At 36.5% G+C, this 26,413-nt stretch overlaps 2 protein-coding genes across 2 annotated transcripts; both read left to right on the forward strand.

Moving 5' to 3' along the window:
* Positions 1 to 7,670: 7,670 nt before the first annotated feature.
* Positions 7,671 to 8,933, forward strand: LOC111892369 (geranylgeranyl pyrophosphate synthase, chloroplastic). The gene has a single exon (XM_023888419.3). The coding sequence runs from the start codon at positions 7,815 to 7,817 to the stop codon at positions 8,892 to 8,894; it is 1,080 nt and encodes a 359-aa protein (XP_023744187.2). The 5' UTR covers positions 7,671 to 7,814; the 3' UTR covers positions 8,895 to 8,933.
* A 612-nt stretch (positions 8,934 to 9,545) lies between these two features.
* Positions 9,546 to 10,541, forward strand: LOC111892379 (uncharacterized). Its single transcript, XM_023888427.3, has 2 exons — positions 9,546 to 9,744; positions 9,974 to 10,541. The coding sequence occupies exons 1-2, from the start codon at positions 9,583 to 9,585 to the stop codon at positions 10,142 to 10,144; spliced, it is 333 nt and encodes a 110-aa protein (XP_023744195.1). The 5' UTR covers positions 9,546 to 9,582; the 3' UTR covers positions 10,145 to 10,541.
* The last annotated feature ends 15,872 nt before the right edge of the window (positions 10,542 to 26,413 follow it).

A 26,413-nucleotide genomic window follows, 5' to 3' on the forward strand; every position in this document is an offset into this window, starting at 1 on the left:
AAATTATGTGAGACAACGGCTTAGTTTAGTATCAAACGAAAGTCCCCCACTTATAGCCAGAGTCTCCTGGAGGGAGAGCGTGAGTTTGTGTATAGATCTATACGGGACTGACAATCCCACACCCTGATTGTTAGCTGCAGTTGGAACTGAAGTTTCGGGGTGACAAATGTCATTAACTATCTGGATATCGGTCATATTAGTATGGTTATAAGAACTCGCACGCGGAAACAATGACTCATGCACGTAGTAATACGTAACTCAATCAAGCTCAAGGGATAATAACTATATGATTACTTCGTATTTACATGAGGGTTATATATGGTTTTTATTTGATAGACAGTGGAATGTGTGACTCCCGCCTCATTTCCTATTCCTTGTTTGGTTGTGGACTTAGGGCAGAATCACCCAATCGACTGTCGATTCAAGTCTTAGTTATATATAACTTGTAGGGACTGAGTAATCATGATAGGGTATTATCAACACATTCAGAATTCAGGGTAAACACATCTTCAACTAGTTTTACTTAATAATAAAACTACAAGATATACAACTAAGTATGTCATATTTACTTACATTTACGGTCTTGGAGTATTTAGACTACTTTACAGCTTTAAGGAAAATATAGGATTTTTCGGGTTAAACGTTATCACTTTACAAGTAAACAGTTCTACAAATTCATTCTCAGGGAAAATATAGGATTTTTCGGGTTTAATACATTCATTTTAGACACAACGAATCATAACTCATTTCATAGGAAATATCGGATTTTCTGGAAACATATACAATAATCTACATATTGGTATGATTACTTAGTGGATATGTTTGGGTTATATAAAATGAAGATTCGATAGATAGTGGAATGTGTGATTTCCGCCTCATTTCCTGTTCCTTGTTTGGTTGTGGGCTTAGGGCAGATCCGCCTATTCAACTGTCTGTTCGATCTTTGATTTTATATAACTTGTATGCACTAGGTAATCATGGTAGGAACTAGTATTGGTCACTTTACGTAAGCGAATTCAAAGCGTCATATATCACTCTTTAAACGTAAGAAACATATATATTTTGGTCTTAAGGCTTAAGACTACATTTCATGTTATTAAGAAAATATAGGATTTTTTGTAGTAATACACGAACATTTTCAAGGAACAAAGAACTTACTTTCTAAACCAAATACTTATGAACACACCAAATTAAATGTTGATACACTTTCCAAATCACTTGTATTATCAGGAAACTAGTAAACAGCTACTTGTACAAGTTTCGAGAAGATGGAGCATAGTAGCTTCAAGTCTTGTTTTGTTATCTACTTTTGAAAACAATCAATCGATGTTATATATACAATGTAAACACTATATTATCAATATAATGGTTGTTGTTGCTTTGATTACTATTTTACATTTGTTATGATACTGTACATAACGTCCTCCGCCCCCGAATGTTTCCGTCGTTCAGGTTTGGGGGTGTGACATTTCCAATCTTCCATTGATCAGTTAGTGCAAGGTTATCCCAATAAAGGTGCTTTGCTTTGTTTTGAGGGCTGTACAAGGACACATTCCATCTGCTACAACATTACAATCACGTGACATGAATATCGACTCGACACTATGTGGAACTTGTATTGGTGAAGTTGAGTGTGTTGATCATATTCTTATGAGATGCTCATACACAAGAATTATAATGAATAAGATCTTTAAATGGTGTGGATTAAACAAACAAGAATTCAATGATGTTGGTGAACTACTTCATTTTGCAGCCTTATGGGGTAGATGCCCTAAAAAGCGCATTAAACTGCTATGTATTTGCTACAGTTTGCTATGGAATCTTTGGAAGATCAGGAATGGCAAATTATTTCGAGAAGTATTTACTACAATTTGTAGAGGCACTGAAAACATCAAAGTTTTGACATATTTATGGCTCAAATGTAGGGGCAATGGTCGAGTTGGTAATTAGATAGATTGAAATTCCTCCCGCATTCCCCCCATGTAATAAACTAAAAACTATGTTTGTTCTTCTTTGCCCTTGCCTAGTCACTTGCTAAGCATTAGATTTTTTTAATATATTTTACTGTTTCAAAAAAAAATATTATGATGGTTATTAATGAGTTCTGTTTTTCCAAGTCGATATTCAATTTAAATCAAACTTTTTTGGTTATAATATATGCATGTTTGTCCATGGGGCCTGAACATGTGGGTTTCGTGAGCTGAATGTCATCTGCCAATCAACCATGGTCACAAAAACATGTATGTTCGAATAGAAATATGTTCAAATACTAATTAAACAATGTTAAAAATCATTTAGGAACCAAAATTACGGTTATTGAACTCAAATAAAGAAAATCAATTCACAGTTATTAAATTGTGAATACATTTCAATGATTTGATGTTATTTATGGTTATCTTACCGCACTTATTTTCAGCCTAACGTTATATATATATATATATATATATATATATATATATATATATATATATATATTCATAGTTTAATGAATTTGGTTCTTAAATGATTCCAAACATTTTTTTTTTTTCATATTTTAACATATCTATATTTGAATATCCTAAAATTAAATTTTCTATATTTGAATATCGTAAAATATTTAGTAATTGACAAAACCTAAATATTTATATATCAAATTTAGGATGAGGAAAAAAACCATGAGATCAATGCTATATGTATGATCAATGTTTCGGGCTTTGACTTCAGCGGTTTCACTAATAAGGACACCATCCATCCAAAAATCCAACATTCATTGGCGAGTACCCTTTATAGTAAAATTGTCCAAGACATGGAAGTTCACTTCGACATGACGATTAGGCATAAAGCAATTTTTGAGTGTCTAAGGGCCCCATATGCTCAAGATTTTCTTATGACTATTCCTATTGACGATCTTGACCAGCATATGTCGCCAGTTGAGTATCGTGCCATCCTCAAGTATCGCCTTATGATCCTTTTATTTCCAGCTGACGAGACTTGCCCCGTTTGTTGCAAGGCATGCTTGGACTCATTTAGGGAACATGCAGTTCATTATAAAGAGCTCCCGGGTTTCAAGTATCGAGACGATTTGGTTAGAGATTCTCTTTTCGACATATTTAGGCATGCTGGGGTTTCTGCCAAGAAAAAGGCCTATGGGAACTTTCTGACTGACCCATTGGAAGGAAGATCAACACTTAGACCAACTGATGTTTTAATATTTGGATGAGATGGAGGAAAACATGCATGCGTGGATCTAACAAGGGTTTCCCCTCGTGTGGGTTTAGGGAGTGGAGTTTTCACTATGGGGCAAGTTGCTTTAAAAGCTGCATCAAGCAAAGTGGAAAAACATGAGAAAGCGTGCATGGAAAATCAACACACGTTTATACCCTTTGCATTTGATACTTTCGGTTTCCTTGCGCCAGAAGTTGTCGAGCTACTCAATAGAGTCCAACGGGTCATGCATAGTAATGTTATGACTCCAAGATCTATAGATGTTGTTTTTAAAAGAATTAGTTTTGTCATCCAAAAAGGAGTTGTGACACAACTTGTTGCTTGTTTACCCGCTACGTCTATGTAAATATTTCTTATGAATTTGGTAATGAAAAATATAATGAAAGATTCTGAATAAAAAAATAAATAATAATAATAATAATAATAATTTTTGGAGTTAAAAAAAATAAAAAAAATGTTCATAAAAATAATCAAATTTGACATTTAAAATGCATTGAACTTCCATAGTCATAGAGTTTAATAGATTAACAAATCTATCATTTTATATTCCATACAACTCTATCAATGTTCTCATATAATGCATTGAATGTCAATAGTAGAGTTTCATCAATTTAATAACAATTAGGTTTGTTACCTCATTCAATGTTCTCATTAAACTTTCCATTATGAATGTTTTACTAAACTTTTTGTACGAAGAGGTATATTTTAAAATTTAAATAACATATAACTAATAAGAGACTTCCTGCCGGTCTTTGAAGCTATTAACTAATCTCTAGGGCAAGTAGGACTAGTCTTTATGGCCCTATTGATTTAGGAGTTGTTGCAACACTGGTTGTTGACGGTTGTTAGCGAGGTACGAGCAGGAGAGTGGCTAATGTCCCTCAGCCCTTGAAAGCCATTAACTAACCTTAAGAGCAATTATGGCTGGTCTCTCTCTTGGGTTAGCCCGCTTCTCTCTTTTAGGAGGAGGGAGACGACTCTGCTAATTCTTTATCAGTATGCTTAGGAAGCAAGGTTTTTAGGGAACTAAACGTATAAAAATGTCATAGATGATAAATTAGTTTGCAAAAAGCTAAATTAAAAAAAAACAAACAAATAAATAAAATTATTTAAAAAATAGGAATAAATAAGTTACTTGATAGGTTATGGGCATACAAACAAGCCACAAAGTTACAACATAAACGATAAACAAAACAACCCATAAACCAAAAGAGGATCACATGTCCAATAGATCTGATGCAAATAAATAAAAACAATAATAGGGTGTTTAAAGAATACATATATTTATAGCCCTTGCCTTGCATGTTCTATCCAATCGAACAGATGATTAGAATACAAAGTTGTATTCCCCTTTCGTACTTGCACCCAAAGGGCAACAAAACAACCTTAACATATCCCTTCTTGATGGAACCTTTTCAACACCACAAACCGTAAACGATTAGAGTTCTAATCAAAGGACATGGCGCAACCAGAGAGGCTTCGAGTCACCACGAGAGGGTTTTCGGGAGTTTGAGAGGATAAAAGCCATCAAAATTTAGGGTTGGGAGATTAGTCATAAATTCGGTACTTCGATTTATTTTTCTAATTATAAGTTAAACCTATTTTATTCGCTTACATTGTAAAATAAAAAGTAAGTGGCTATTTGGTAGCCTCTTAATTTTTCAATGAAGAATCAAACTCTTAATTTGTTATTCATGAGCTATTTAGCGAGCGGTATCTGATTGATTTGGTTCCTATTCCTTTACACAAGAGTAAGGTGATCGTGGGGATGGATTGGCTGAGCCCTAATGGGGAGATGATTGATTACGAGCGCCAGTTAGTTCGGGTTCGAACCCCAAGTGAGGGAGAACTGGTTATTCATGAGAGGGTGCTCAGCATGGACCAACTCTCTGCTCGGCTGCGAGAGCTCATAGATATTTATAGTAGGGTTGTTATGGGTTCGTGGCTTATGTATTGGATATCAGAGAAGAGAGAAAGAGGACAATTGACGATGTGACGGTTGTTCGAGAGTATTCTGATGTATTTCCGGAGGACTTGCCTTGATCACCTTCGGAGAGGCAGGTGGAGTTTCGTATTGATTTGGTCCAAGTACGACTCCGATAGCCAAGACACCTTATCGGTTAGCTCCACCGGAGATGCAAGAGTTGTCTATACAGCTGCAGGAGCTGTTAGACAAGGGGTTTATCAGAACGAGATGTTCGCCCTGGGGAGTACGAATTCTGTTTGTAAAGAAGAAGGATGACTCCTACAAGATGTACATTGATTACCGGGAGTTGAACAAGGTGACAATGAAGAATCATTATCCGCTTTTGAGTATTGATGATTCGTTCGATCAGTTGTAGGGTGTGTCTTGGGAATCCAAGATTGATTTGCGTTTAAGCTATCATCAAATGAGGGTTTGATATGAGGATGTTCAGAAGACGACCTTTCTAACTTGTTATGGTCATTACGAGTTCGTGGTGATGCATTTTTGGCTCACTAATGCACCAACAACATTCATGGATCTCTTGAACCGGGTTTGTAGACCAATGCTAAATCGGTCAGTCATTGTGTTTATTGATGATATCTTGGTCTATTCTAAGAGCAAGGAGCAGCACGAGGCTCATCTGCGTGATGTTCTGGAGACTCTAAGGAGGGAGTGACTATATGCCAAATTCTCCAAGTGCGATTTCTAGTTGCGGGAGGTGCAGTTTCTAGGGCACCTTGTCAATCAGAAGGGTATTCTTGTTGATCCGGCCAGGATCGAAGCCGTGATACGGTGGGAGGTTCCGAGAGCTGCATCCGAGATTCGAATTTTCCTTGGTTTGGCTAGGTATTACCAGAGGTTTATCGAGAATTTATCCAGGATCGCAGTTCCGTTGACTAGGTTGATTAAGAAGTCTGCTAATTTTCGTTGGGGGCCTGAGCAGCAGGCGACATTTGAGACCTTGAGGCAGAAGTTATGTGAGGCTTCGATCTTTACCCTGCCAGAGGGTATGGATGATTTTGTAGTGTACTGTGTTGCGTCGAGTTCAGGATTGGGTGTAGTTTTGATGCAGTGGGGCCGTGTGATAGCTTATGTTTCGAAGCAGTTGAAGCCTCATGAGACAAATTACCCCACTCATGATTTGGAGCTAGGGGCGGCAGTATTTGCCCTCAATATTTGGCGTTATTACTTATGTAGGGTTCGTTGTATCATTTACACTGACCACAAAAGTTTGAGGTACCTGATGGATCAGCCAAATCTGAACATGAGGCAGCAACTTGTGTGTGTGACTGTTCATCATCAGATTGAGGTGAGTATTCTCACAGTGTTTAGCGGGTCGAAGACACCAATGTTGGCCCACTGATTTATGTTTATAGGATGTTAGCTGTCTGTATGACTCTTACATATATTGTATGTGTATGTATGTATACCGGGCCGGGCCCGATGCAAGGCGGGGTCTGTTAAATGTGTTGGACGGGGCCCATCGCATGTGACCGGCAGATATGTACCGAGCGGAGCCTATTGTATGTATGATATGTGGTATTTTGGGGAAAGTCACTAAGTTTTGTGCTTACGGTTTAAGTTTATGTTTCAGGTACTTAATGATCAAAGGGCAAGAGCCTTGACCTGATCGCAACGCATCCACCCGTATCTAGCTTTTTATGATTTTGGGATTTGTACTCTGATAACTATTTTCATATTAACATACTTATGATGGTTTGACATGAATATTTGATGGTTTTGTGTTGAATTAAAAACAAAAATTTTACATGTGATATTTAGGATGTTACAGTTTCACACATGTTCAATGCATCCATGGTGAAATCATTTTCGTCTGCTCCGAAATACCCCAGTCCTGAGTACGTGATTAGTTTGACAAAATTTAAAAAAGTTGGTTTTTTTCTTCAAAATTGCATAACCAATTGGTTGGTTTAGTTAATTTCACTTTATTGCCTAAATAGTTTGCCTACTCCGTTCATGACACGACATACCTGACATGCAAGGAAACCGGTTTGAGTTGACCTTAAACGATTTTGTGTTATTTTTCGGTTGAGCCATGTAACGAATATATCAAAGTGTATTCTTAGTTCCGACACAAGATACGACTAACCGGTTCGTTTAAGATACATATTTTGACGCCGAAATGGAAGTTACTTTCCGGTCACACAAACTCTTTAATGATCCAAATATTTATAAAAAAAAAAAAAAAACAGTCAAGAATTGCATTAGTAGAATGTTTAATATTACTAGTGTAGTCATTTGTATATATTAAACATAATTAAAAACAAAAAGTTAAAAATATTGAATGAACTAATACAATATTATATAAAAATATCAATCCAATCACGTTATTGTTGTAACTAACATATTAATATTAGAATAATTTTCTAAATGTGTTAAATCCGTCTCAAAAAGATTCTAAATGTGTTAAGTAATATTAATATAATATAATAATAATAAATTTATAGGTAGTGGGTGGTATATACATTGAATGAGCCGTAAGATTCCACAACACAACTACAAGTTTTCTTGTTTTTTACATCGTATCTCCCCCCACAATTGTATTGCATCACCCAATGATGGTGATTAAAACCCTCTAATTTCCTCCATTTTTGCACTCTTTAAGCAATCACTTTCTGCAAAAATGAGTCTTCTTTTAAATACCACAAGTTTGTTCTATGGAGCACCCATTAGAACCAGATCTACATCGTTGCACTGCGAGACCCGAATGTTTCGACCCGTTTCTTCATCTTCATTCTCTTCTGTTTCTGCAATTTTGACCAAGGAACAGCAATCAAACCTACCGGAAAACAAAATCGAAGAAACCCATTTGAAATTGGCGTTTGATTTCAAGTCTTACATGTTGGAAAAAGCTAATTCGGTAAATCAAGCCCTAGATTCCGCTGTTCCACTCAAACACCCGGAAAAGATCCATGAATCTATGCGGTACTCCCTTCTCGCCGGCGGAAAACGCGTCCGACCGATGCTGTGTATCGCCGCCTGCGAACTCGTCGGAGGCGACCCGTTAACGGCTATGCCTGCTGCCTGCGCTGTCGAGATGATTCACACCATGTCGTTAATGCACGACGACTTACCCTGCATGGATAACGACGACTTCCGCCGGGGAAAGCCCACCAATCACATAGTATACGGTGAGGACGTCGCCGTCCTCGCCGGCGACGCCTTACTTTCGTTCTCATTCGAACACATCGCTACGGCGACAGAAGGCGTCTCCTCCGACCGGATTCTCCGGGCCATCGGCGAGCTCGCGAAGTGTATTGGCTCAGAAGGTCTTGTCGCCGGTCAGGTTGTTGATATCTGCTCCGAAGGCGCCGATGTCGGATTAGACCATTTAGAGTTTATCCATTTACACAAGACGGCGGCTTTGCTTGAAGGCTCCGTCGTCCTCGGTGCCATTATGGGTGGCGGATCTGATGAAGAAATTGAAAAATTAAGGAAATTTGCGAGATCAATTGGGCTTTTGTTTCAGGTGGTGGATGATATTCTTGATGTCACAAAGTCGTCGGAGGAATTGGGCAAAACCGCCGGAAAAGATCTGGTGGCAGATAAGACTACATATCCAAAATTGTTGGGGATCGAAAAATCAAGAGAATTTGCAGAGAAATTGAACAAGGAGGCTCAAGAACAGTTGTTAGAGTTCGATCAAATAAAGGCAGCTCCTTTAATTGCTCTTGCTAATTATATTGCTTATAGAGAAAATTAATCTTCTCATTTCATAATTATAATGTTTTTGGTCCCAAAATTGCATACAATATTCAAAAAGTAATATTTTTTTTTTTCTTTTTCACAGTTTGTGAATGATCACTATTGGCTTCATGCAACTACAAAGAAAGAAAGAAAAATGAATATAATGTTTTTGTTTTTTTATATATAAAAAAGGAAATATAGGGTTTGACCGATTGAGTTGACTTACGGACATTATGTGTTCACAAACTCGTTTCTCATGTAGCTCACCGCGTCTATCTAGCAATATGAATACCAAATCAAATCGTGACAACAAAACATTTAAGGAAAAAAAAAACATAATACTTTAGATGTGTGATTTTAATTGGGATAATGTCATTTTAGCATATGAAACTTTTTTCAATTGGCTAATTTGGTCCTTAAAGTTTTTTTTGGTACATTAGGCTAGTAACTTGTAAGTGACCTTTTAATTATATCATTTTATCAAGTTTTAGAAGGTTTCCCGGTTACAATGCTTATGTGGCACGCTGATGTGTCCAATAAGCTTACGTTGGAAGCTTATGTGTCGAAGAAGTCTAGTTGTCGATATAGGCTTATTAATGCAAACCCTCATTCGGACCTCCATTAAATCTTTACTTACCCTTCTTTGAAAAATCAAAGACTCCCCCCCCCCCCCCCCCCCCCCACTATTTCCTTCTTGAAGAAGAATGTCTTCGAGCTCATCGACGTCAAGGAATCAGCTACAAGTCACTCATGTTCAGTCGCAAGAAGGGGTAAAGGTTTGTGATTGTGTCGTTCCAGCTAAAGAACGAATCTGTTGGAAGATAACAAACCCTGAGAGACGATTCTGGAATTGTCAAAACAGTATGGTAGGTCCCGATTCTCTTGATTTTAATAAGTTAGTATTTTATGGTTTGATGTGTTGTTTCTTTCTGTAAAGACGATAATGGTGTATTTGTATTTTGTTTCATCTGTTAAAAACCCTAATTTTATTTGCTTCTTGACGATCACTGTGCATAAAACCCATTTCGTTGGTACATTAAAAGGTAGCTGATTTGGGATTGTCAATCAAACCCTAATTTTATTGGCTTTTTATAGACTAGGTTGAGGAAATGTAGCTTCTTTGAATGGAAATATGAAGAACAAGCAGACGGGTACTACAAAAACCTGCTATATTCTCTGAAGCAGAAACTGGATGCCAAAGAGGAACTGTCTGAGATGAACAATTTGAGGAGAAGGATTGCTGAAGTGGAGTTTCTGCTGTCATAGGAGCAGTATAAGGTGGCAAAGAGTGAGAAAGAAGTTCATGATGCAAGGAAGGCAATAGGCAGGTACAAGATGATAGTTGCCCTGTTGTTTGCTTGCTTGGCCCTATGTGTTTCGAAGTTAAGGGGTGATTGTAGTTAGTTAGGTTGGTTAGTGTAAGCTTTTGTTTTTTGAGATCCCTTATATTTTTTGTAAAGGCAGACTAGAAAGTCAGTAAGTATAGACATTTTGTATGTATTGAAGCTGCTTTTAGTTATAAGTTGGGGTTATCAACCTTGATGTGTTGATGTTGTAAGGTGGTAAGTCCCTAATGAAAGGGCATATGATAAGTAATGTAAAAAAATATTCAAAGTCTCAATTGTAGGGCATTTTGTATAATCAGATGTTGATGTTAATCAAACATATGCATGACCTATATTCCCAACAAATTTATTTAATTAGATTGGTTATTGTGCATGTTTTAAATTTGGGAACAAATGAGGAAGTGGTCATGTGGAAGTACACTATGTGTATGGGGACCATTTGTAGTCAGTGGGTGTTTTAATAATGAAAAATGAGACCTGTGAAGCCATTATAGAACCATATTCGGGACCATATAAAACATCCCCATGCATGCACATTATTCCAATTTTTTCCATACATAAATATTTAAAGCCAAATGTCATGATTTTACTTAAAAAGGCAACATACTTTCATACTTCATGTCATACATAAATAAATGACCAACATACCCTTTTCTGTCATACATAAATAAATGACCAACATACCCTTTTCTGTCATACATACTTAAATGACCAAAACACCCTTTTCTTTCATACATACTTAAATGACCAAAATACCCTTTTCTTTCATACATACTTAAATGACCAAAATACCCTTTTCTTTCATACATACTTAAATGACCAAAATACCATTTTCTGTCATACATAAATAAATGACCAACATACCCTTTTCTGTCATACATAAACAAATGACCAAAATACCCTTTTCCGTCATACATACTTAAATGACTAAAATACCCTTTTCTTTCATACATACTTAAAAGACCAAAAATACCATTTTCTTTCATACATACTTAAATATAAATTACCATCATCCTATTACATAAACTTTAAATCCAATTTACCATCATCCTATTACATAAACTTTAAATACAAATTACAATAAACACTAATCAATTACAAGAGCTTTTCCTTTCGAATTTCCTAGATCATAAACACCACCAATTGTTTTGCCTAATTTTAGCTTCAGTATTCTCTCTGACTTTCTTCTCCTTATCCTCTTCAAAATCTATGAAATTGGCCTAACACTTACCTGCTGAACTAGGATAATAGGAGCAACCTCCTGAACATTAACATTATCAACTTGGGCATTAGGATTAACCTCATCAACCTCTTGAACATTATCAACTTGGATAACAGGATCAACCTCCTCAACCTCCTTATCTTGAACAACTTCTTCAACCACAACAACTTCCTCAACCACATCAGCTTCCTCACCCACAACACCCTCATCACCTTCATAACATCTAGGTCGAGTAAATTGCATATAGTGACTAAAATCCCCTGCACTACTAGATTCAACATCAGTAGGAGTAACTTGCATATCATTTTAAGTAGTATCCATCTTAATTGGAGTCATTTCAACCTCTTCATGTTGTCGTGGTTCACTTGTACTACCCTATATGGCATGATATAATTATGTTAGTAACAAATCATATGTAAATAAATTTAAATTTTAAATTGTTTTACCTGTCCTGCATTTTGCTTCACACAAACTTTTTGTTTCTTCTGTTTCTTCACATTTAACTTTTGGGGCCTTCTCTGTGGACAAGTGGCCTTGTTGTGACCTATCTCCTTGCAAATACTACATCTGATTTTCTTTCCAGCCTTGTGTGTTCCTGTATGTAGTGGATTTCTTCCTCTTAGTAGCTGGCCTACCAGGCATCCTTCTATTAATAGGAGGCAATGATGGAGTATAGTTTGTCTCTGGCCACATGTTACTGCTATTCATGGGAGCAATTATGTAATTGTATGCCTTCCTAAATGTGGTTGTGCTAAACATGTTGTCTACATAGGCTTCTACATCCCTATTAAAAAGGATATGCTAGCTACAGAATGAGCACATCCATATCCATTCCATTGCCGCAATCTACATGAGCATGTTTTCCTTTCTAAGTCCACCTCATATGCATCTATTGCTCCCCTGACCTCAAACTGGTTTAATCCACTTGGTAGTACCTGATAATGCCTTTGAGATTTTTTAAGCAAATTCACCTTATCCCTTATCTCTGGATAAATGTGATTTCCCCATTGTTGTCCCTTTAATTTCATGTTGTAGATTCTGTCCATCATGTATAATCTTATCTCCTCTAACATGGTTATTATGGGATTCTTCCTGGCATCTACTATTACAACATTAAAACTTTTTGAGAACCCATTTTCAACTGCATCACAACACCTTCCAGTTTGAAAGAAAGCTCTTGATCATGTTTTAGGATCTTTCTCCATGAGATATTGATGGGCATCTGGGTTCAATGTCTCAATTTCTTTCATCACAACTTTAAAAGCATGCTCAGTTGTGGCTTTAGATGCTCTCCAAAACAAGGTATGATATATGGCACCAGTAAATCTCTTCTGCAAAGTCTGGCAAATATGTCTAGCACTCTGCCCATGCTTTATATATAGCAGCAACTCTTTAACAACCTCTATCAAACCTTGTAGTAGTACAAAGGTTTAATTCAGATAGTGTAAAATAAATATAAATGCATTACTATGTAAAATACTAACCTTATGTTGGTCTAACATTAAACTGAAACAATTTCCTAAATTCAAGTTTAGATCATCAATGAGAAGCTCTAAAAACCACTTCCAATTCTGCTTGTTCTCCACATTAACCACTGCCTAAGCAATAGGATATATCTTGTCATTTGCATCCCTCCCAATAGCACAAAGCAATTCTCCCTTACAAACACCTTTAAGAAAACATCCATCAAGACCAATTATCCTTCTACACCCTTTAATCCAACCTTGTTTAACTCCTTGAAAACAACAATAGAACTTGGTAAAATATTTCTTTCCATCTGGACCATCCTCCATATCTAGTTTCACAGTTGACTGAGGATTTGTCCTTAAAATCTCATGACCATATGACCATAGCTTACCATAATGTTCAACAAGGCTACCTTCAACAAGTTTCAGTGCATACTTCTTTGCTCTTCTACATTGCCCCATACTAACTTGGATACCAAACTTGGCCATTACCTTCAACCTAAGCTTCCTTACACTTATTTTCCGACTTTGTGCAATCTCTTTGGTATAATGACTCCCAATCCATGCATATGTCACCAATGATCCAAACTTGAAGTTCCTAGCACAATTATGATCAGCTTTTAGTGACTTGATTTGGAAACTCTCTTCATCACTCATCCAGGAAGCCCATAATCTAAATGTGCAAGCACCCTTGCTACACCTCACCAAAAGTCTTGTCCTATCATTTTTTTTCAAAACACAATTGATATCCATTAGCTACAACATAGTTACACAACATTGATTTTAGTTGCCATGGACCCTTAAATCTCATCCCTAGAATTGGTTTTTTTTTTTTCCAGTGTAATAGCTCATTAAATATGGAATGAGTTTGTATGTTAACTTCAAGTTCTCTCCCATTGTCATCATCTACAATGTTGTTTTCATCCTCATGATCAACACATAACTTACTCAAGAAAGGATCATTTGATGTCCTATTCATATACACTACAACCTCATTAAACTCAAATGCAACATTCCTAACTTCATCTATGTTATCTTCATTTTCACCATCAATACAAGAATCATGTTCATCAACATCATTATCATCATCATCAAGCCACCCATCAACACCAACCCCAATATGATCCACATAAACCGAAATTACACCATCTGTTCCATAAGCATCAAAAATAAAAGCAACATATTCCACATCATTTGAAATGGGATTAAGCCCTTCCATCAGGGAATTGCCTGGTTCACAGTAGTAAAACTTTTTACACTCTTCATGCATGAAACGTTCGAAGAAGTTAACAAACTCATAATAAGTCATAGAAGAAAAGTCAACATCAGTGAACATGGTTTTCACACCACCAGTGTAAGAAAAAGGATTTCGATTAAATACCCCTTGGTAGTTCAGTTCCACCATCGCAAACAATCTATTAGGTTCCGATTGTGCCATTGCTGCAACTACTTTGTTTCTTCAGCTCGATCACAAGAATGCTTCACAAACCCTAACTCGGTTTCTTTTACAACTGATTAATGAAGACGACTGAAGTTCGATAGTTGAAGACGATAGGATTTAAGCTTCTTATATCATTAATTGACGTGGCATATCTCACGTGGCATTGAATTAAACAAAAAATATATATTAATTCACATATATTAAAGGTCAACCGGGAAACCTTCTAAAACTTGATAAAATGGTATAATTAAAAGGCCACTTACGAGTTTATTGGTCTAATGTAAAAAAAAAAAAAAAAAAACAACTTTAAGGACCAAATTAGACAATTGAAGAAAGTTTCATGTCCTACAGTGACATTATCCCATTTTAATTAGTGACATTATCCCATTTTAATTAGTTAAACATCTCCAAAACATTAAAGAAAAAAAGAGAGAGAGAGAGAGAGAAAGTGAGTTACATTTTTAGTTTTTAGTCCATGAGTATAGTTGATTCTATCAATTTTGGTCACAAAATGTTTTCTCTTGTAATTTTGGGACGAAATTTACAAAAATTAGTTATACTCAAGGACCAAAAATATTCATTTAACTTGAGACAGGGCCAAAAGCATTACAAGAACATCAAAACTACAACAAAAGCTTTTTGGGACCAAAAATGAAAATATTAAATAGTCTCAGGGACCAAAACGGTAACTTACTAATAAAATAAAAGACATACCAGCCTCAAAAGCGTAGTCACCACTGACTTACCAGTCATTGAATTTTGACCACAGCAACATGCAACATGCAACATGACATGAATGTCTCCTCTAACAAGGACCTTATTCTGATATATTGAATTCTTTCTTACACCTCCAAACAATGCCAATGTAATTCCAGCTGTTAAAATAAAATATAATAATCAATTATCAATGTCCTTGGTGGGAATTTTTTATTTTTATGTACCTTTAACAAGTTTATGTCCATAGATGGAGGGGCAAATTGATTGAAGTATTTGACGTAACACATGTGAACCATGCTCTAAAGAAAATTTACAAACAAATTCTAAATCCCTTTGACTGAAAGTATATAAATCTCTGAAACTTTACAAACAAATTCTAAATGCCTTTGACCGAAAGAATATAAATCCCTTTATTGTTTTTTTAGATGAATCATATCATGCATTACGTGTTCGTAAAGAATGGAGATTAAAGTGGACGAAGTGTTTGACCCAATAAGTTTTTGGTAATAATTGGTTTAATCATTTTCTAAACAGATATTAGTGTCGTCATTGAAGTTAGAGTAAGTTATAGAAATGGACTTTGTGGTTAATGAAATTGTGCAATTTTTGTGCTTGATTTCTTTTTCTAACAATTAAGTTTTGAAGGATGAGATTTATTGCGGTTTGGTCTCTAATCAACATCAAATGACTTGAATACCATTTGATTAATATTTTAGATTACAATTGTTGTTTAAGTTTATTCTAAAACATTCGACCACCAAAAAACATGGAAAATTTGTCATAACGGTCCAAAAGGTGTCCTTAATCCGAACACTTCGCATTCGAAATCCACCACCGACTCCAACAAAAAGGCCAGGTGTAACATCCCAAAAATTATAGATAAAAATTTCATTTAAAATTCAACCAAAAGTCATCGTATGATCATATCAAAACATCGACAAGCATGTCAAGTGAAAAATAGTTATCAGAGTACAATCACAAAAATGCAGAAACATGGGTGGATGCGTTACAATCAAGTCGGGCCCTTCCCCTTCGAACCGGAAATACCTGAAATAAACTTAAACCGTAAGCATAAAGTTTAGTGAGTTCTCCTAACATACCACATACCATACAAATAACAGACATCGCATAACGGTCCCCGTCCATTGAGTATAACGGGCCTCACCCTGACTCGCATAATGGGCCCCACCCAATGAGTATAACGGGCATCACCCTAACTCACATAACGGGCCCCGCCCAACATACAAAACATGCAAGTATCACACAAACATCTAGCATACTACAACATAATCCAATGGGCCGACATTGGTTCCTTCGACCCACAAGTATAATGAAGAAACTCACCTCGATCAACTGATAAACAAATAACACTCGGGCCGCTGAACCGGAAAATCCCTGCACTAATAATAAGCAAATAAACCCTAATTAATAATTAGGCCATAAACCATATCCGAGAGTCTAAATCCTTAATCCCGACTCCTAGGGTAAAAAGACCATTTTACCCTCTCATGGATAAACCCAACCCAAAAGCAACCCAAATCCTAGAATAAACCCAAAAAGGCCTTGAACCCATTCCAGAGAGTACACCATGCATACCCAACTCGTACGCCCAACGTACTCAAGGCCAACAGATTACGAGATTCTAACCCAGTACACACACATACTCTGAAGTATGCCCAAAGTACTGGCCAATTATCATTTGTCAACGGTCAACCAAAAGGGTTGAATCCCTTAAGACCTTAACGTCTAAAACTCCTATCCACTTCTAATAAAGGTCTTAATCTATAAATTCAATAACTTTAAGCCTTTTCATGGCTCCAAGAGGTCCAAATTCTAGATCTAGCATTCTACTTCCATAATATGGCCATTAACCCAAGCATGGTTGGTTCACAACCACCAAGATGCAAAGTTTATGAACAAGGAACCTCAGGAACACCAAAAGAACAACTCAAAACCTACGGTGTAGCATTTACTCACAAGAATCATCTTATAGGACCAAAAAGCATAAGATTTTACCAACATACAAGATCTACACTAGAGAGTCATAAAGTTGAGAGCTTTATACCTTCTATGGCTTGAAAAGATGTTGAAGATTATGGATCTTCAAGCTCCAACTCAACCAATGCTTCACCCCCAAACATTTTCTTCTTCAAAGTACCTAAAAACACCACAAGATCACAACAAGGCTTAAGAATACTCAAACGGAGGCTAGGTTTTCATGGGGATCTTCTTAGGGTAAGGAGGCTGATGAGGGGGTGTCCTCAAGGTCCATAATGTTGCTTAAATATGGGCCAAACCCTAAAAATTAGGGTTTGTGATTTGAGCGAGTACGCCCAACATACCAAGCGTACAATCATCGTACTAGATGAAACCCATGTGTTTCTTTAAAGGCTAAAAGGGACCAACTTGTAAGAAATTTACATAATGAGGGTGTAAATGGAAATACCTGAAAATTAAGATGTTACAATTCTACCTCACTTGGATTAGACTTCGTCCTCGAAGTCTGCCTCTGCAAATAACTCTGGATAGTGCTATCTCATTTCTTCTTCAGGCTCCCAAGTCCATTCTGAGCCCTTACAATGCTGCCACTACACATTCACTAAGCTTACTTCCTTGCTCTGTAGGGTCTTTGTCTTTTTATCAAGGATCATAATCGGTATCTTAATGTAATTTAGGCACTCATCCACCTGAATATCCTCTAAAGGGTCCACTGCGGAATCATCTACCAGACACTTCTACATTTGAGAGACGTGAACAGTGTTGTGAATCTGACTGATCTCCTCGGGTAGCTGCAAACAATAAGCAATCTTGACCACCCAGGCAATAACCCTGAAAGGTCCGATGAATTTGGGGGCCATCTTGCCTCACTTCCTGAACAGAATGACACATTTCCAAGGTGACACCTTCAGGAGTACCATGTCCCCATCTTGGAACTCTAATTATGACTGGTGCCTATCAACATAGCTCTTTTGTCGACTATGCGATGTCTAGAGTCTACCGCAAACCTATTGAATCAATTTCATTGTCTTGAATACCACCTTCGTACTCCCCATAACTCATTGAACGACCTCGCCGCAACATATCAGGTCCTACACTTCCTCCCATAGAACATCTTAAAAGGAGTTCGATCAATGCTGGCGTGATAATATTGTTATACGAAAACTCCGCCAAAGGGAGATACATATCCCAACTCCCGCCAAAATATAGTACACATGCCCGAAGCATGTCCTCTAAAGTCTGAATAACCCATTCACTCTGACCATCAGTCTGTGGGTGAAAAGCCATGCTGAAATACAGACGAGTGCCCAACTACTCATGGAACCCCTTCCAAAATCTGGAAGTGAATCAAACATCCCCATCAGAAACCACCGATATCGGAACCCCATGTCGTGCTACAACCTCCCAGATGTAGACATTTGGTAACTTCTCCGCGAAAATTCTCTCCTGAATAGGAATGAAATGCGCACTCTTAATCAATCGATCCACGATGACCCAAATCAAACCCATTCCTCGCGCGGTCCACGGTAGCTTCGTCATAAAATCCATCGTGATCTCCTCTTATTTCCAAACAGGAATACTCAACTGCTCAAACTTTTCGTGAGGTCACTAATGCTCAGCGTTGACTTTCCTGCAAGTCAAGCACATATCCACATACCAAGCCACATCCCGCTTCATGCAGGGCCTCAAATGGTTAGATCGAAGATCTCTATACATTTTGTTGCATACGGATAATGGAAAATCTCAACTTATATGCCTCTTCCATCAAGATCTGTTGCACACCCCCGTAGTATGGACCTCAAACTCTCTGATGAATGGTCAACAATCCCCAACTATCATAATCAAAAGAAGCCACCTAACCAATATGCGCTCACTCTTTCGGTGTTCCTCCTTCATAGCCTCAATCCGAGTTTCTCGAATCTGCTCTTAGAGTGAGGTAATCACCGTCGTCCTCAAGCATAGATCTCGAATAGGTGCACTCGTCATCTTATGACTGAGCGCATCGGCCACGAAGCTGGCCTTCCCATGGTGATAAAGGATCTCACAATCGTAATCCTTCACTACATCTAACCATTGGTGCTGCCTCATGTTCAGATTCAGATGATCCATCAGATACCTCAGATTCTTGTGATCTGTGTAAATAGTACAATGCACCCCGTACAAGTAATGACGCTAAGTCTTGAGGGGAAAGACCACATCTCCAACTTCATATCGTGCGTAGGGTAGTTCACCTCTTGAGGCTTTAGCTGTCTCGAAGCGTATGCAATCACATGACCTCGCTGCATCAACACTACCTGCAAACTTGTGATCGACGCATACCAGTATACCAAAAAACCCTCAACACCCTCTGGCAAGGTCAGATCAGTGCTTCACACAATCTCTGCCCTAGAGTCTCAAAAGTTGTCTGCTGATCAGCCCCCAACGAAAGATCACAATCTTCTTTGTCAATCGGGTCAAAGGAACCACTATCTAGGAGAAATCCTAAATGAATCTCCAATAGTAACTTGTCAATCCAAGGAAACTTCAAATCTCAGATGGAGGCATCAGAACCTCCCACCTCATCACCACCTTAACCTTGGCCGAATCGACCCGGATACTACTATGATTAACAAGGTGCCCTAGAAAATGCACCTCGTGCAACCAAAACTTACAATTGGAGAACTTCGCATAAAATTTCTCCCTCCTCAAAGTCTCCAATGCCTCTCGCATATGTTCCTCACGTTGCTTCTGAGTCGTGGGATAGATCAAGATGTCATAAATAAACACAATCACAGACCGATCCAACATGGGTCTACACACACGGTCCAAATGATCTATAAATGTTGCTGGAGCATTGGTGAGCGTTAAAGGTATCACCATTAACTCGTAATGACCATATGAAGTTCAGAAGGCAGTCTTCTATATATCCTCCTCTCTGGACCTCATATAATGATAATACAGATGTAGATTAATCTTGGAAAACCAAGATGCGCCCTGAAGTTGGTCAAACAAATCGTCGATCCTCGGGAGTGGATATCGGTTCTTCATCGTTAGCTTATTTAGATCTCGATAAATAATACAAATCCTATGGGATCCATCCTTCTTCTTCACAAATAATATCAGTGCTCCCAAGGGTGAACTACTCGGTCTGATAAATCCCTTGTCTAACAACTCCTGCATCTGTGTAGAAAACTCATGCATCTACAGAGGTGCTAATCGATAAGGTATTGGGTTTTGAGCATTCTAACACTCCTAAGGTGTACATGCAACCCTAATAACCTTGGATCTATGTTTTCTCTAAATACATGCAAATAATGATTTCCAAGGTTACTTCCTAACTAGCATAGCATAAGGATCTTGAATCATAAAACTACTAGTAGAAAGACATACCTTTTGATTGTGATTGATTGCATGGAGTTTGAGAGCCTAGCACCAATAGTGTGAATGCCTCAAGTGGAATCACAAATGACCACAAACTTTGGAAACTTGAGAGAATAGTATATTGCTTCTTGAAATCGGCCACCCTTAGTTCTCACCCAACTAGTTGTTATTTCAAGCATCACAAGCATCTTTATATAGTGTGGAGGATTAGGGTAAACCCTAATAACCCATGTATTTTCCTTTCCAAGGATCCATGGGTTAAATGCTCCATGGACCCCCATGCATGCTTAGCCCATTCCTAATGAGTGTAGGCCCACATTATATAAAATGCAATAGCCTATGTTTAATTAGTCACCTTTTGATCACTAAATTAATTCATAATTAATTTAAGATCAATACTAATTAAACAATATGATTTCATATTAATATATTATAACTTATAATATATTAATAAATCATAAACATACTATTCTCATAAGATTATCCATAATAATTGTTCAAGTGAAGTGCAACCCAAATGGACCATGCGGGGTCGGGTCAAGTATATACCAAATAAGTTATGGACTTAGACACCTTATCCAACAGTCTCCCATTTGGATAAGTCTAATAACTATATTTGCCTATATTACTTCAGGAACCAACCAGCAATCGTAGCTCTCGAAAACTCTGTTGAACTATGAAGCGCTATTTTAGATAAGTGATCATATAATCCTCTGTTCTCATGATATCAGCCAGAAAAATACATGGAAGAACGGCGTACTTATTGTCCAACAGTTTGTTTCCCGATTTCCGATTTGTTTTACAAAGAACTTAATCGAACACATCAATTTAGTTCTGATCGGTCCCGGTACATAGGTCAAAACAAAATCATCGAGGGGCCCAGATATCGCTTCTATTTCTAGAAGGAACAGATAAACTTCGACCCATATGCTTGTTCTACTACTTGTGGAATTGTAAACAATTGCACGCTTTATAACATCAAGTTACTGATGCGTTTTTGTGCAATCAATGGACAACCAAATCATAGGCAACACCTCATATCTCTAGGTTTGAAGACTTATATGATATTACCGTCTCACGATCACTTGAGATAAATTCCATGAAGTGATACAAGTGAGCATGGGTTAATTCCAATACTCATAACTTATGAGTACTCATGAATGTTGTAGCAACCATTGCTATGTCTAAACACGTTTAGCCATCTACAAACTCGATTCATGACGGTCTTAATTCATACCTACTTCCAAACATATGAACGACTGTGGAGTGCTTAAATAACTTAGTTATTCGGAAAGAATAACCTAGCTATTCTGGAAGTCAAAACATGAAAAGTGAAACACAATAATAATCGAATCCAATATGGTCTTAGAACCTTTTTGAATATAAATAGAACTACCTTTTATTTATCACCATATTGATTACACATTATTCATTATATAATGTTTCAAATAATCAACTTAATACTTGAATAAAACAACAGTTGTCTCATGCTCCTAGCATGTACACTTTGTTTTCTAAACAATGGTTATGCCATACTCCATGTATGCAAACTATGTTTGTCTATGATCCTAACTTTGTGAAATAGATCAATTTAACATGATTCCAATGATGCTCATTTCACAATCCCAAATCCTTATTGTAAATATAAGAATTCCTAATTCTCACCATTTACCGAAATCAGTTAGATTTTAAACTTATATGCAATGTTCCTCTTGTAATGATTATGCATAAAGTCACCAAAACCTTGTCACTAGTCATTACAGAGTATTTCAAAGAAGATCAACTCTATGGAAACGGAGTCTCATATTCAAAGTACATTGCTTTGAACATCCTTCTTGCATTAAGGTTTTCTAATCTTACACAGATTGAATAACTTCCACCTATGGAGACATTTCCATAGTCCCATTTTGACTATCACTTCTGAACAAGAGTTGCCTCTTTTCAAAAAATGTCAATATGGTCCTGCCAAAATTGACACTATACTTCCAAATGTCCCTGAGCAACCAATCTTTGGCAAACCTCAGATTATCCTCGACAATTACTTAATCACTTTAGTCATATCCAGTTCTAGACTTTTCCCTTCTAAATGCCCTGAGCATTTGGAAAATTTAGAAATGATGAATATTATAGCACATGAAATCGATCCTATATCCGAAGCATATGGGATACGATTCATGATGTCTCACATAAAGACATGATACTAGACCAGTCTTTTGCTACAATATTTTTTTATTTGCCATGTTTTCAAAATTTAACTATAAAGAGGGATGTCGTAATCATAATCGAATTTTGATAACGCAATATATATAGAATTTCTTTAAGTTGAACCATTCCAACATAAAATACATACATACATACATATATATATATATATATATATATATTATATATATATATATATATATATATATATATATATATATATATATATATATATATATCAAGGTTGTAAAAATCGTTTGACGGTAGCTCGACGGTCGACTGGTGTTAAGGGATTAATCGGTTTCGGCGGGGATTAATCGAGGATTAATCGGGGACCATAAATTATTAATAAAATATTAAAATTAATTAAATATTAATATATCATAAGAAAAACAAGTACTTCAAAATTAGAAAATTAGAAAAGTTGTAATTTGGAAATTTGGAAATACGAAAATATGAACATTTTGGTATAATATTTGAAATTTTGAAAATTTGAAAATTTTGGAGTGAAAAAAGAAAGTTGGTTTTTTGAATTTTTCTAAAAAAAAAAATTCAATTTTTTGACATTTTTTTGACTTTTTTTCGATTTTTTTGACTTTTTTCGGATTTTTTGACTTTTGTTGACCGATTAATCCCGCCAAACCCGATTAATCATAAATTTCCGATTAATGCCTTAATCCTCGACGGTTGGAGAACGCCAAGCGATTAATCCACGATTAATCGCCGATTAATCCCGATTTCTGCAACCATGATATATATATATATATATATATATATATATATATATATATATATATATATATATATATATATATATATATATATATATATATATATATATATATATATCCTTGACCAAAGATGATTAAAATCTCAATCTAAGCTTTTAGAATTGAATTGAAGTATAATTTCTTCTCTCTTAATTATAGCAAAACAATTTTTCAACCCCTGTAACTTCACGAATTGAAACTTTTGTTTTTCTATAATTAACATTGCTAGCTTGCAATAATAATAATCATAATTATCATGCTCCCAGTAACATGATGATTATTAGCATAACACTTATGCTCCCACTAGCTTCGACATGTATTCAGAAATCGGTTGGACTTCTAAAATTTAGATTCATACACCTTTCCGTAGATAGCTCACATGTGTGTCTAAGCAATTCAAGAACTATGAAAAGGGATGTCGTAATCATAGTCTCAATTGTTTAGACCTTTGCCATTTCTCACAAGTCCATGTTAGTGTGCCGGTTAACCACACACGCTCCACTAACAACATTTGAAAATGCAAATAACACAATTGCTATCTACTTAAAATCTACTTAGTGAAAGCGTTTTCTCATCATCATTCTCATGAATCGGAGAGAAACCTTATGACACTTAGATTTTATGGTGTATGAGTTCCTATCCATGTGAATTTGTCAAAACCATAATCTCAAGACAAGGTTAGTGACAAATTCAGCCTTACATGGATTGAACTTGTTAAAGCTTAATTTCTTGTCACCTGGTAGCACAAGGCCCACTAATGCTTCCAAGCTGTTATGCTCACAATTTAGAACTAACAGAACTCATATGCATAGTCAACTTAATTGGCACAAGAATTGTGCAACATGATAGGTTACAAACCTCAAGTCATGTGCTAGTGATAAAACACAGGTTTTACTCTTGATTAAATCTTGAAACTCTTCCAGGATCTTTAAGGCTCCCACTGTCCTCTTGACATATAAGTTTCCCTAGTCAAGGACCATTCCTTGACAGAACAAATATTCGAGAGTTGGTGCGGATTCTTATCAAGATAAACACTTCACATAATTGGTCTTAGTTGGTCTTTGTCTTATCCAAGACATCACAACTTACCAATTTCAAATGTATAAGAGTAGAAAACATTTTACACTACATTTGATAAGTGTTTTAAACCTTACTTTATGTCACTCAAGGTTATAATCTTGGAGTATTACTCTAAGAATTGTTTTGGAACGAAGTATGATTCATCTTCTTGATTTTAACCATTCCAACAATTCATGACTCCTCTTCTCAACCATAAGAATACACTAAGATGTCCTTAGAGGATCAAATTGTGATATGGTTTCAAAATCATTAAGATGATCATAAAACATGATACTAAAGTACTCTCCCATCTTTTCAGAGTTGAGAAACTTTTATCTCTCTGCCAAATTTGATTCTTCTCATCCGTTCTGCCATACATTAAAACCTTTTCAATATTACATAATTATACTTAAACTTGCAAGTATAACCATACTTATTAAACTTTAGTAAATCATGACGAATCGATCTTTGTGGTGGACCTTGACCAGCACACACCCAGTGTACCCGATCCCTTAGTCCTTTAATTGACTCACATATGCATGTGATCAATGAATTAGTCTTAATTTTCCAAAGATGAAAATTCCCATTCATCATACATTACAGCCTATATGATTCCAAGTTTTTGTCCAATTGAAACTTGGGTGATGAGAACCTTTCCTTATTTTGTAAATTCAGACACTACCACAAATGAGAGAATCAAACTCATATTTCCAATATTGCTAGAAACACACAAACATCAATTTTCCATAAATGTCATTGTACGGGGATATAGTATAAAATAAAATAAACAAAACTTTTATTTCTTTATTAAAATGCGGAAAAATATTCCTTACAATGCAAATTTAAATGGAAACTATGCTATTACATATTACCTAGCAATCTATCATAACTTCTAAGTAGTAGCTCAAAAAATCCGATCCTCGAACCATGCGATAGAAATCCATCTTCGCGATCAGATTCAACACACTCTTCTTTTAACCTTCCTTTTGCTCGATCCTGCTAAACATCAAGATGCAATCTAGTCACATCATGTAATAGGAATCAAAAATTAGGAACTTTAATAAAGTTAGATAGTGGACTTACCTGAAGCAGAGTCAACCATTTTGTCTCTACTTGCTTTCAAATCTTTCGGGTATTCAGGGTAGCTTCGCTTCCAATGTCCCTTCTCATGACAATAAAAACATATAGACTCTTTCGGAACCGTATACGAGATAATCACAGACTTAGCCTTTCCCTTTACCTTTCGGTCAACCGGGTTAACCAAGGTCGATCCCTTTCCATTGGGAAGAGAAAGCTTTTCTGGACTTCCAGTGTTACCATTATCCATGTCCATGGAAGTTTGAGAATTTGATCTTTCACCAATATTTACTTATCCAGTGCGCCAAAACATTTCTGATTCAGCATCAATGAGCAAATAAGAAAGATCAATAATAGTCATGTCGTGATCTGTCACATAGTAGTCCTTAATGAACTCACTATATGACTCTGGAAGTGTCTGAAGAACCCAGTCAGTAGCCAACTTCCTTGAGATATTGACACCTAACATTCTCAACCTGTCAATGTGTGCCTTCATTTCTAATACATGAGTACACACAGGGTTTCCACCTTTATGTTTCATTGCCAGTAGGGCTTGAGTGATCTTGAACTTTTCAAGTCTTCGAGCTTGTGGGTCAGGAACAATAAACGGAGGAGGTGGAGGAAGTGAAGCATGATGTTGAGGGACATCATCTTCAAGAGGAAAGCTTGTTCCAAGCGATTTGGGAAGATCATAGTTGTCTGAACCAGACATCTACAATTGGAGAAAATCAAGTTAGTTGATTCAAGTCCTTAATATAACACCCAATATGAAATATTAAGGCTAGGACCCAACACAATATTTTATAACTTGGAAGAGGGATGCCGTAATCCAAGCTATAAGATATTTGAAGGTAAGCGAATGACGATTCACCAATTT

The sequence above is a fragment of the Lactuca sativa genome, chromosome 3, assembly GCF_002870075.4.
Source record: "Lactuca sativa cultivar Salinas chromosome 3, Lsat_Salinas_v11, whole genome shotgun sequence".
Lineage (NCBI taxonomy): Eukaryota > Viridiplantae > Streptophyta > Magnoliopsida > Asterales > Asteraceae > Lactuca > Lactuca sativa.